Raw genomic sequence first — 13,241 nt, 5'->3', positions numbered from 1 at the left:
CGTGTCTTAGCTTCTAACATTAAAGTGCAGAGAAGTTTTGGTGTGATTTTTCTAAGCAGTGAGATATACTGTCTTGCACTGCCTCTTATCTGTTTTCCTCTGTCTCTCCCTCCTCTCATCTGCTCCCATCCTCCTCGTTGTGCTAATCGCAGCCGTCCGGGGGGGGGGGGCCCTCAGCAGAGTGGCAGGCTGGTGTGGGTGCTGCCGGCTCTGGTACGTTGGAGCAGTGGGTCTGGGTGGGCTTTGATCCTGCAGCTCTCCCGGGACTCAGCCAGCAGTATTAGGCGCTTTTCCACTCTTGTCTCCTTTTAATTTCGGGCCCATAATGAAGGCTGCACGCTCTGTTGCAACACATCACACACTCGGAGTAGGAGGAGGTAGAGCCCACCCTCCGTCTCCTCCTCTCATCACCTCCACCCTTCCACTCTGACAGCGATGCTGATCCCTCTTTTTGGCCTGTGCACTCGCACTTGTGTTGTTCCTCTGACTAGTATTTGCTCCTTTCAGAGACTTTTGTTTCTTAATACCTCTTCCCTCTTTCATCTATCTCTTTGCTCTTTTCTTCTTTTTCATGCTTGTTTTGATGTAACCTCGAGAGGTTATTTCAGCTTTTCCTCACTAATACTTTGTAATCTCTTTCTTTCTGTATTTTTTTTTTCATCCTGCGTTTTTTCCCATCTTTCTTTGCCTATGCTTCTTCCTTTTGACAGTCTTTCAGTCAGCTGTTAGAGGAGGAGCCACAGCTGGGAGGGATGGTTCCGTGCACAGCTTCAAGAATCCCAGTTACCACCTCTTTACTGTGTCACTCCTGGCCTCGTGACTGCTGCCTGGATAATGTTTAGATACAGTGTTTTCATTAATAAGGTGGAGCATTTATGAACTGCATGAGAATTAGCAGGAGGAAGGACGGGCGGCTCTCTCACAAGAGACTTATGTTCACAATCCGGGAGATGCCAGTGTGTAAACCCCAACAAAACTGGAAAATACTGCAAGCAGATGTCGTACCCACAATCAGATATTTCACATAAAAGATATACCAAGATGGGCTGCACAGCGGCACAGTGGTGAACACTGTCACCATGCAGGGTGAAGCAAGCGTCAGGAACAGGCTGAGGCTACAAGCATACCAACCACTGCTACCTAGCATCCTGCTGCAGAACATCCAGTCCCTGTAGGTAGGCAGATAGGCTGGACAACAAGCTGGACAAGCTCAGAGCCAGGATAAGGTACCAGACGGACACAAGAGACTGCAACATCATCCGCCTCACAGAGACATGGTTGACCCCCACGATCGAGGACCATGCTGTTCAACCAGCGGAGTTCTTCACAGTTCATCGTATGGACAGAACAGCTGAGTTACGAAAGTCTGTCTCATGACCAACAACAACTGGTGCAGAGATGTTGTTTTAAGTCCTACTCACCCAACCTGGAACTTTTAACCATCAAATGCCAGCCTTTCTACCTCCAAGGGAATTGACCTCCGTTATTCTCATTGCCGTCTACATTCACCTGCAGATGGACATGGATGCTGCCCCCACGGCTGTGTGCTGAGCCCTCTGCTGTACTCACTGTACACTTATGACTGTCTATCCACATCAGACTCTAACTGCATCATTAAGTTTGCTGACGACACAGTAGGTCTGTAGTCAAGTCCACTTTTATCGAGTCCAAGATAAGTTCAAGTCTGGGCTTGTTGAGTCCAAGTCAAGTCCAAGTCCACAAGGTCCGAGTCAGAGTCTGAGAGATCAAGAGTAAACTCTAAGATAGAAAAAAATATATATTTTTGAGACCACTTGTAATTTTTGTGATGCTAGAATGTCTTTTCAATTGCACTATAATGCATAATTACTCAAAAGAATGTGCAGTGTAAAAATATTGTAGGATCAAATTAGAGCTATTTCATTATTATACTCAACACTCTCCTTAGATAGCATGTAATCCTCATTCTGAATAGAGTATTGAAAATGTAACAATAACCTTATGTGTGCAGTTAAACAATAAAAACATCTTCGAAAACAATGTTGCTTTATTAAGCTATTCTCCTAGACATCTTTATCAAAAAAACAAACAAACAAAGCAAAAGGCATTTCCGCTATATAAGGAATTTATCTGGACCCACACCAAACTACACATTCATAGGTCCTAAGATAACATCCTAAATGTGTCAGTTTTTAATTACATTTTTTAAATTAAGATCCATGCAGTATTCACTGATAAATTAACTATGTTGAAAACGCAAAAGTCTTACAATGTTTGCAAGAAACTGAAAAGAAATCCAGCCCTCCACTTATATATAGTATATCTATATATCATATATTTATATATTTATTGTGGAAGCATATACTCCATCCATCCATCCATTCTCTGTACACCACTTTATCCTCATTAGGGTCACAGGGGTTGCTAGGCAGGGGACACCCTGGACAGGTCGCCAGTCTGTCACAGGGCTACATATACAGACAAACAATCACACTCACATTCACACCTACGGGCAATTTAGAGTAACCAATTAACCTCAGCATGTTTTTGGACTGTGGGAGGAAGCCGGAGTACCCGGAGAAAACCCACGCATGCGAAGGGAGAACATGCAAACTCCATGCAGAAAGATCCCAGGCCCAGGCCTGGATTTGAACCGGGGATCTTCTTGCTGCAAGGCGAAAGTGCTAACCACTACACCATATACTGTGCAGCCCCAGCTCTGAATCCTGCTTTATAAAAGATCTTTCTTCACCAGAGAACAGTGTCTCTGTATGCATCATTATCATCACAATGAGACATGAATCAGCTCTACTTGACACTTTTCTAAGCCTGAAAAACCTCACATATATTTGAAGTTAATATCAGTCATGAATTATTGTGGGTCCTGGCACTGTTCAGGAGCAGACTTAATATTAGAGACTTCTATTAGTATTGTGTGTGGTTAGAATTCGGATTGTCAAAACTAATATTCGGATACCACTTCTTTGTATGCTGGTATGAGTAAAACAAAATGATAACACCATTTTAAAATATTCAAAGTAGCTGAGTAACTACAGTTAAGGTTTGGCACTTCTGTTACACCTTGTCATGTACACTGACTTTCTGTTTACATAGCTGATGGCTTCTAAGTCGATGGTACCACAATAGTCTGTTATTAAAAATTTAAAAAGGTTATTGCTTCTAGGTCAAAACAGTGAAGCCAGTGTTGCATTGCTTTAAACCTGAAGTCTTTCTGACAGCCAGTCAGGGCTTGCAGAACGTATATCAAATCAGTGGGTACTACAAGTGTTTCCTAGCAACTATTGGACTCATTTCTGAAGTCTTATCCAGCTAAAACCTTCCCTGGCTTTAACTGACTTTATTTTATAAAGCAGCTCTTAACCTGAAATTTATGGCCATTATTACATTTTTTATTGCATTTCTTTGATGGGATTTATGTTGTAAATTGTTCTGTTTCTCATTGAGACTTTTATTTGCCAGATTACTTTTTTATTTTCTTTATTTTATTCATTATTTTGGAAATAATTAGATTAACAATATTTTATTGATTTTATTAGACTTTTCACCATTTTGGATAAATGCCGCTGTCTCAAATTATTTTGCTTGACATGGTTGAAGCTTTATTATTTGTCAGTTCATTTAACTGCAGTAAAGAAAATAAATAAATGAAATCAGTTTTTGGTGATGATGCATTGACACCATTAACATCAACACTCTGTCTTTATCATGTCATTTGCTATCAGCAGCTTGTGCTGTTTTAAATGCCCATATTATCTAAAAATTGTTTCCTTGGCCTATTACTGAAGTAAAACTGAAACTACACTTTAATCATTACTGCGTTAAGTGAACAAACACCTGAACTACTGTTTTCCAAGTTGGAGTCCAGAGACTCTAACAGTACCTGAGGAGATTTATGAATTGTGTTTTTATGCTTTTGTATTTGCATAAACATAATTAAAGAATTATCTCATTACAGTCCTCTTCATTGGTGCGCATGGTGGTCTGTGATGATACGTTAATATTTGGAAAACTCGACACTGGCAGGATGTTTATTTGATGTGTAACTATTAGTAGTCATGCAAGTTAGTGGCCACAAGAGGGGGACACAGCTCTACTACTCTTCTGTGTCTGAGCTCCTAATACAACTTGGGCACGGAATCCGAGGAGCTGTAAGTGCACAGATGTAGAGCTGACATTGTTTCCATGGTGAATAAATACAGTCTACAAGTACAACAGGATCTGCTGGCACCTTACCAACGTACAATACATACTGATCAGGCATGACTTATGAGACAATGGGGCAGTGTGAGCAAGCAGGCAAAAGGTGTGTCATTTTTCTGACACCCAAAACATGTTGGTGCTGTTCTGTGCATCTTTGTAATTATCTTACCCTTGTTCTCTCTGCGACTTTTGTGACTGTTTCTTGGTGGTTTTGTGTCGCTTGAGTTCATTCTATGTCACTTTGGTATCACTTTCAGTGTCTCTTTGTGGATGTTTTGTCTTTGGTGTTGTTTTGTGCCTCTGTGGGGTTTTGTGTCTCATTGTGTCTCTTTGGTTCTTGCCAGTTTGTGTTCCTTTATGGTCATTTTGAGTCTCTCTCAAGTACCTGTGTGTTTTTTTGTAGTATAGGATCTTTTAACGTAGCTGTATCACTTTTAGTCTGAGTCTGTGTCCTAGAGGCCCCCTCATTCCTCAGACCGGATGACCTGTGCCCTGAAGGCTCATTTAGTAATCCATCCATAAGACTGTTCATGGGACAGAAACATCTTAGACACAAACAAAGAACTGCTTCTACAACAGAGCTCACCATACAAGAGTGAGACTACCAGAGTCACTTTAAGCAACATACTGACACCAAGCTGTCAATACTGGACTTAATGATGGTTTTGATTAGGTCGTTCCAGATGACTGTGCCCAGCTTCAGCTGTAAAAGAACTAAACATTTTCTGGAGGTGCTCTACATCCTCCTTGCCAAATGTTTCTTTATTCATTCGCAGCTGTGTACTCCCACAGATGCCTGCATTTTTTTGATTTCCTATTTTGAATTAGTCTTAATGTCTCACTGACTTTAGTGTCATTTTTCTTTCTGACTTAGTCTAAAAAAGAGAAGTGCAGTAGAGGGACTCTTTGTAAGTATCTAGCTGTAGGACCTTCATTCCCCAACTTACCTCTCTATTCCCTTCATCAAGTGGTGTTACCCTCTTTATTTTTCAAATAGCGCTAACAGAAAACTTCAGTCAAACTTATAACACTTCTCTAAACAAGAATTTGGCATTGTTGTTCCCTGAAGCCTTGAATATTGTCTTTAAGAATTGTCTAACCAGTCTTCACATTCTTATCATCAGTTGATTTTGTGTCAGCTGACTAATCATTTGTCAACTCACCGTTTCAGCGGTCCAGACACAGATAGCTGCTGGACAGGATGCTGCAGTGCACGTATCTGACATGTGTCTCAAGTATATTCAGAGCAGGAAGGGTGAAAGTTGTTCAGCGCTGAAAAGAAATAATAGGTGGCTACTGGCTTTGTAGTTTTAACGGTTTAAAGCACCAGAGTTGGCTGTGTAGCAACACTACAAAATAATACCACAAGCTACATATTCGAATATTGACATGAAAACACTATCTGATGGTTTGACTGCAACAGCTAGGAGACAGAACATAACTATACAATATCCCCCTCTTCTTTATAGTTGAATGAGTCTTTGGCAGCTTTTATGGATTGAGTTGAAGTAACTGAGAGGGTGTTTGTCAGTGAGCTGCCATGCTGCACTTACATGGTTGTGTGTAAAGGGGGTAGTGGTGAGCTTAGACTGTGCTCTGTGCTTTGCCAGGGGACACAGGGAGTGGACCAAATAAAAGAAACACCGTAAGGTTTAACAGTCCCCTGCAGAATGCTCACTCATCACCATGAATAATGCTCTTCCTGTGACATCTGTATTGTGACCTACAACATGTGTGGTCAGTGTTTCTGCTGAACATGAGCTAACAGACTCTCCTTCTGCCTCTTCTTCCCATGTCCTCCTGCTGTGCGACTCCATCACACCTCCTCTCCAGGTAAGACATTTGTTCTAAATGATCAGTGTGTGCCTCTTTTTCTTTTGTAGCATGAGTTTGTGTTGTCATTGCACTGGGTTTCTGCCAAGGTGCATGCTGGGAGAGAAACTGTTTTTAGATTCTGGTCAAGCTGCTGCTTTTATTTTGGTTTTAAAAGTCAAGACACATTTGTGTGAGAGTGTGTGGCTGTGTGATGCTGCTGTGTGTGTGCGTGCGTGCGTGTGCATGTGTGTGTTTGAAGCTCGTGGCCTGTAACTAAAGAGATATTCTTCCCAGTTTATTTATTGCATTAGCCAAGAACTGGATATGTCCACCCCGTCTATCTGTGACATAATCCATCTCTGTCTGTAGCTCTAAGCCTGTTGAATGTCATGCTGCATCTCTGCTGTCACAGCTCAAGGTTCCCCATCACTTTTTTGAATATTAAAGAGCTGTGTACGTTTCTTGGGGAGCAAGAGTAGAGTGTGTGTGTGCGTGCGTGTGTGTCCTTGCTTGCTCTGTTTGGATTGTCTCAGGTTTGATAGAGTCAGGGCCTAAAGAGAAGATGGCTTGATGGTTGAGGTAGATGACCAGCTGGATTCCTCCTGGCAGTTTGTCTTTTCTTCCTGCACTCTCCATCACTGGAGTGTACAGCCCTCTGTTTCGTTTAGTTATCTCTCCATCTTGGTTTCTCCTTACTGCCTCATCTCGGTTTTGGCATGCAAAACAGTGTGTGTCTGTCCATGTGTGCTTGTGACACATACATATGTGTGTATACAGATATAGAATTTGATGAGATGGGTAACCATGGCTACAGCAGCCTGAAGTAGGAGAGCTTGTGGCAGGCGTAGCACAGTGCCCTCTCTGTCTGCATCTGTCTTCTCTCTGTGGATGGAGATGCCCGGTTACCATATCTCTTCTTCTTTCCTTTCTTACACATCTCTAGACATGCTGTTTCTGTTTAGACAAGCTGCCTATCAGTGTCTGTTCCTTCTACAACTGGTATATATGGCCATAGAGAGTCCACTTAGAAATGGTTAACACTTGAAGTCAAAGTGGTCTCAAGAGGTTCTGTACATTTATATCTTCAACAAAAGTTTAGATATACTTGTAAGGACCATGCATATCAAGGCCGGAAAAGGAGCCACATTAGAGAGCTGGATATGATTGCCACCGTCACTGGACTCCTACAGCTCTTTATTTTTTATGATAGAATCATTTAAACTCAAGTCCGTCCGTCCGTCCGTCCGTCCGTCCCTTCCTTCATACACTACTTAATCCTCTGTAGGGTCGCAGTGGGGCTGTGGTCTATCCCGGTCTATCCCAGGTGACTTAGGATGACAGGTGTCTTGAGAAAAAAAACACAATCATGCATTTTGGTTCTTTCGTACATTTTTTTATAGATCATCTGGAACTATGAAAAAATCTGCTGGGTCAAAATATATATACCGCAACTTGAATTATCAGTTTTGTTGACGTAGCTGTGTTCCCCTATTTTTCTTTGTGGCGTGCCTCTTCTTGTGAGTGATTACAGTTTACTACAGCTGGTGACTCTACTTTAAAAAGACCCCATCTGATACACTCATTAGGCTCAGCTACAAACACTGCAGTGGGAAAGTCTACGGAACTCAGCACACATCTGAAAATGCAAATCATTGACTTGAGTAAGTCAAAAGTCACTTCTCGCCGTTTTAAAGCAGCTACAGAGTCCCAAAATCATCTGTGTAAACATTTTTTGTGAGCATAAAGTACATGGTACTGTTGTGTTGACTACCATGATCAGGAAGAAAACCCAAACTATCACCTACTGCTGAGAGACAAGTGGTCGGAATGGTCAAGAGACAACCAAGAATGATCAAAAACACGTCTGCAGTGAATATTTCTGCATTCCTTGCTGTATGTTCAACATTGCGTACCAGCTAAGCAACTTTCCGTCAGACTTTGTACTATCTTAACTCACTTTGCTAAGATTTTCAGCCAAGCTGTTTTTAAACTATTGCTTCAAACAAAAAAAGGTTTTTTGGAGATTAAAGAATCCAGATAAAAAAGAGTTTTCATTCTATTCTCCGGTACATAATTCATATACAAGAATTGATTATTTTTTATTAGAGGCAGGAGACCTTTCCACTGTTCAGAAATCTGAATACCACCCTCGCGTTATATCTGATCATAGTCCTATTAGTTTGCAATTAAAAACAAATTTATCTAAAATAAAATACCAATGGAGATTTAATACACAATTATTGTTATCTTTAGATTTTAAAAACTATATGAATCAAACTATAGAAGTTTTTTTTGATTTGAATGACAACGGAGCGGTCTCCGACTCTACTCTTTGGGAGGCCTTTAAGGCTACTATGAGAGGATATATTATATCATATGAAAGCTCAAAAAGAAGGGAACAAACAAAAAAGAAGATAGATCTAGAAAGAGAGATTAAAAGGATGGAAGGGATCCATGTAAATTCACTTGCGCAGTCTGACTACAATAAAATTCTAAGATTAAAAATGAGTATAACATTATTATTCAGGAGGAGATATATAATTTTCTTCTAAAAAATAAACAAAAACATTTTGAAATAAGTGATAAACCGTTAAAACTTCTTTCAAGACAACTTAAAGGAGAACAATCTACAGCAGCAATTCATAAAATTCGATCAAAGACAGGAGAGATTTACACAGATCCTGAAGATATTAATAATGTTTTTAAGGATTTTTATGCAGAATTATATAAGTCAAAATCAGATTCTTCACTTTTCCACTTGAATGATTTTTTTGCCAAATTATCTTTACCTCAATTGAAAAAAGAACAGCAACACTTACTAGATAATGTTATCTCTACGGAAGAATTGACAAAAGCATTACTCTCATTTCCACCAAATAAGAGTCCGGGCCCGGATGGATTCGGAGCAGAGTTTTATCAAGCTTTTTCGGAAAAATTGACCCCTTTTTTACTTAGAATGCTTAATCATTCTTTTCATAAAAATAGGCTCCCTGAATCACTATATGAAGCCAACATATGTGTTATACCCAAAAAGGGAAAAGATCCTTTAGATCCAGGTTTGATATAACATCGACTAATTCAGACAGCCACGTTCTAAAACCCGGTGCACAAGATGATTTCCACTCTTTAAGAAGTAGTCTTTTGGCCAAAACTGTCCCAAGAACTATAGCAACCCTTATATGTTGTGGTAGGTTTTGTGTTTCCTTTGAATATCCAAACAACGCCATATCTCTATCCGGAGCACAGTTCCTTTGGTATACTCCGGAAAAGAAAAAAAAAATACTAGACCAGAACGGTTGAATAATTGGACATTCCCAAAAAGAATGTAGCAGTGAGTCTTCAGTTGTTTTACATTTGTCACAGAATGGAGACACCTCAGGATAGAACCTATGCAGTGATGCTTTACAGTAATAAAAACGATGAATCACTTTAAACTGCGTTAGTCTGTGTCTACTGTTAATTGAACAGTTATGGATTTGGGAAAGGGAATGTTTCCATTGTTGTTCGGATATTGTAGTTTTTAATTCCCCTTCCCATGCCATTTTAACGTCATTTGTTGATTCCAGTGTCGAACTACAGCATTTTAGAAATTTACCAATAATTTTTTTACTAGACAGGCCCTGATTAAGTATTACCAAAACAGGGTGCTTTTCATGATTATTTAGATTACTTTTAATAAAGTGTCTTAACTGTAAATATCTGTATGAACCCGATTGAGGAAGTCTGTACTTTGTTTTTAATTCTTCGAATGTAAAAAGTCTGCCTTCCTGACAAACGTCTTTTATACTTTTGATACCTTTAGAGTACCAATCAAAGAATGTTTTATCCATAATAGCAGGCGTGAAAGCATGATTATAACATATAGGTGTATATAAAGAGACACCAGGAACATCAAAATTTTTTCTAATTTGACTTAACATTTTGATTGAATTCCTAACAATGACACTATGACTTATTGACTTTACGGAGGAAATTGTTCTAGTAAAAAGTAAAGCTGACAAAGAGGTGTAAGGTCTAGTAAGTGACTGGAGTTCAATTTTCACCCATAATGGAGCAGAAGGAAGTGATTCATCGTTAGGAGCACCAATTTTCCAATAGGTCAATGCTTGTATGTTAGCTGCCCAGTAGTAGTTTTTGAGTACCGGAAGACCGAGACCGCCCTCCTTTGTGGATCTTAATATGTGTTTTTTAGATATTCTATGTTTTTTATATCCCCATACAAAGTCCAAAATCATTGATTCAACTTTTCTAAAGTAATCCGCAGGTATAATAATTGGCAAATTTTGAAAGAGGTATATAAACTTGGGCAGAGATACCATTTTTATGGCATTCACTCTGCCCACCATGGAGAGAGGCAAGGTCTTCCAGTAGTCAATAGATCGTTTCAGTTTTTCAAGTCCTTCCTCAAAATTGAGTTTTAACAAGGATTCATAATTTTTAGATATTTTTATCCCAAGATATGTTATATGATCTTCCACCACTTTAATTGGGCAGCTATCTATGGTCCTATTAGCGCCAATGAACATAAGTTCGCTCTTTAACCAATTTATGTTGTAACCGGATATTTTACCAAAAGCATCCACATATTTTAGCAGGTTTGGGATTCCAGTTTCTGGTTTAGCAAAAGTCAAAAGAAGATCATCTGCGTAGAGTGACACCAAACTCTCTGATTGACCAACTGTAAAACCCTCTATATCAGGATGCATTCTTAAGCCAATAGCTAATGGCTCTAAGGCTATATTAAAAAGTAAAGGAGAAAGGCAGTCGCCTTGTCTTACGCCGCGATATAATTGGAAGCTCTTTGATAATATATTATTACATATGATACTTGATTTTGGCATTAAATAAATCATTTTGACCCATTTTATGAAGGTTTCTCCAAAACCAAAGTGTTTAAGAGCAATGAATAAATATTCCCACTCAATTGAATCAAAGGCTTTATGGGCGTCTAAAGTCAAGATGGCTGCCTTATTATTTCCGTTGCAATCTGAATACAACAGATTCAGTAGTCTTCGCACATTACCGAAAGCAGGCCTGCCTGGTATAAATCCGGTCTGATCCGGATGAATAATATCTGTTATAAACTTGTTTAGTCGTATTGAAAGAATTTTTGTAAGAATTTTATGGTCCAAATTCAAAAGTGAGACAGGCCTGTAACCAGCTGGATCTAAAGGATCTTTTCCCTTTTTGGGTATAACACATATGTTGGCTTCATATAGTGATTCAGGGAGCCTATTTTTATGAAAAGAATGATTAAGCATTCTAAGTAAAAAAGGGGTCAATTTTTCCGAAAAAGCTTGATAAAACTCTGCTCCGAATCCATCCGGGCCCGGACTCTTATTTGGTGGAAATGAGAGTAATGCTTTTGTCAATTCTTCCGTAGAGATAACATTATCTAGTAAGTGTTGCTGTTCTTTTTTCAATTGAGGTAAAGATAATTTGGCAAAAAAATCATTCAAGTGGAAAAGTGAAGAATCTGATTTTGACTTATATAATTCTGCATAAAAATCCTTAAAAACATTATTAATATCTTCAGGATCTGTGTAAATCTCTCCTGTCTTTGATCGAATTTTATGAATTGCTGCTGTAGATTGTTCTCCTTTAAGTTGTCTTGAAAGAAGTTTTAACGGTTTATCACTTATTTCAAAATGTTTTTGTTTATTTTTTAGAAGAAAATTATATATCTCCTCCTGAATAATAATGTTATACTCATTTTTTAATCTTAGAATTTTATTGTAGTCAGACTGCGCAAGTGAATTTACATGGATCCCTTCCATCCTTTTAATCTCTCTTTCTAGATCTATCTTCTTTTTTGTTTGTTCCCTTCTTTTTGAGCTTTCATATGATATAATATATCCTCTCATAGTAGCCTTAAAGGCCTCCCAAAGAGTAGAGTCGGAGACCGCTCCGTTGTCATTCAAATCAAAAAAAACTTCTATAGTTTGATTCATATAGTTTTTAAAATCTAAAGATAACAATAATTGTGTATTAAATCTCCATTGGTATTTTATTTTAGATAAATTTGTTTTTAATTGCAAACTAATAGGACTATGATCAGATATAACGCGAGGGTGGTATTCAGATTTCTGAACAGTGGAAAGGTCTCCTGCCTCTAATAAAAAATAATCAATTCTTGTATATGAATTATGTACCGGAGAATAGAATGAAAACTCTTTTTTATCTGGATTCTTTAATCTCCAAATATCTATAATATTTCTTGATTTCATTAAATTTTTAAGTGTTTTTGATGAATTTTTAATCACTGGTGGCTTAACTGAAGTTCTATCTAGGAAAGGATCCAAATAACAGTTAAAGTCACCACCAATATAAATGTGAGAGGATTTATCATCTGGAAGTAAATCAAAAATCCTATAAAAAAAATTAGAATCATCTATATTAGGCCCATATATATTTAATAAAGTAATTGGAAACGAAGCTATGTGCCCAGATACTAGAACAAATCTTCCATTGGGATCAATTGTTTTAGATTTGAGAGTAAAGGGAACATTTTTATGAATTAAAATCGCTACACCCCTGGCCTGTGAAGTAAAGGACGCATGATAAAGTTGAGAAATCCAGTTAATCTTCAGGATATGTTCTTTATCTTTACAGAGATGGGTTTCCTGCAAAAATATGATGTTTGCTTTTAAGGAATTCAAGTGTGAAAAGACCTTTTCCTTTTTAATATTGTTCCCCAGTCCCCTAATATTCCATGACACTAAATTAAGTGTCTTCTTATGAGTAACCATTGAAGTATTTCCGAAGTAAGTGGATGGGTAACCATTCTGCAGTCATGTACCATTAGTTCGCAATAAACATCTCGCTCCTCCACATCCAACCACTCAAAACGACATTCAGACACACACATACGACCATTCACCCACACCCCGGCCCATTGTAACACCCTCCCACCTGGACAGTAAAATAGACATTGTTTGCCAGAAAATCTCAGTTCTAAATATGTCCAATTATCATTATAGGAAAGTTCTCTGACAGACAGGTCCATATCCCTGAACCGTCTCCTGCCCCTAACGTTCAACAAAGGCGCAGGGCACATGGAAGTAGGCTGTAGTTGCTGGAATACACCCAGCAACGATGTGCTTTTCCGCTCCTCATTCCCCCGGTGAAAGTAGTAGTTGTTGATGTTTTCTCACACTGCCTTTAACTCAACCCTAGTCACAAGCCGTAGAGTATTTTACATAAAAGTATCATGGCTATGTGACTAG

At 38.7% G+C, this 13,241-nt stretch overlaps 1 protein-coding gene across 17 annotated transcripts in view; it reads left to right on the top strand.

Annotated features, from left to right (window-relative positions):
- The window catches only part of LOC110960005 (pleckstrin homology domain-containing family A member 5-like), a 318,880-nt gene that overhangs the window by 144,586 nt on the left and 161,053 nt on the right, over positions 1-13,241 (top strand). The window contains exon 1 of one of the 17 annotated variants that reach the window (XM_051945229.1): positions 5,978-6,033. The exons of the other annotated variants lie outside the window; for them this stretch is intronic. Coding sequence (XP_051801189.1) covers positions 5,993-6,033 — 41 coding nt within the window. The 5' untranslated portion in view covers positions 5,978-5,992. Of the gene's footprint in view, positions 1-5,977; positions 6,034-13,241 lie in introns of those variants that run through there. 17 annotated transcript variants of the gene reach the window in all.

The sequence above is a fragment of the Acanthochromis polyacanthus genome, chromosome 1, assembly GCF_021347895.1.
Source record: "Acanthochromis polyacanthus isolate Apoly-LR-REF ecotype Palm Island chromosome 1, KAUST_Apoly_ChrSc, whole genome shotgun sequence".
Taxonomy (NCBI): Eukaryota; Metazoa; Chordata; class Actinopteri; family Pomacentridae; genus Acanthochromis; species Acanthochromis polyacanthus.
This window is presented reverse-complemented; position numbering and strand designations above follow the sequence as displayed.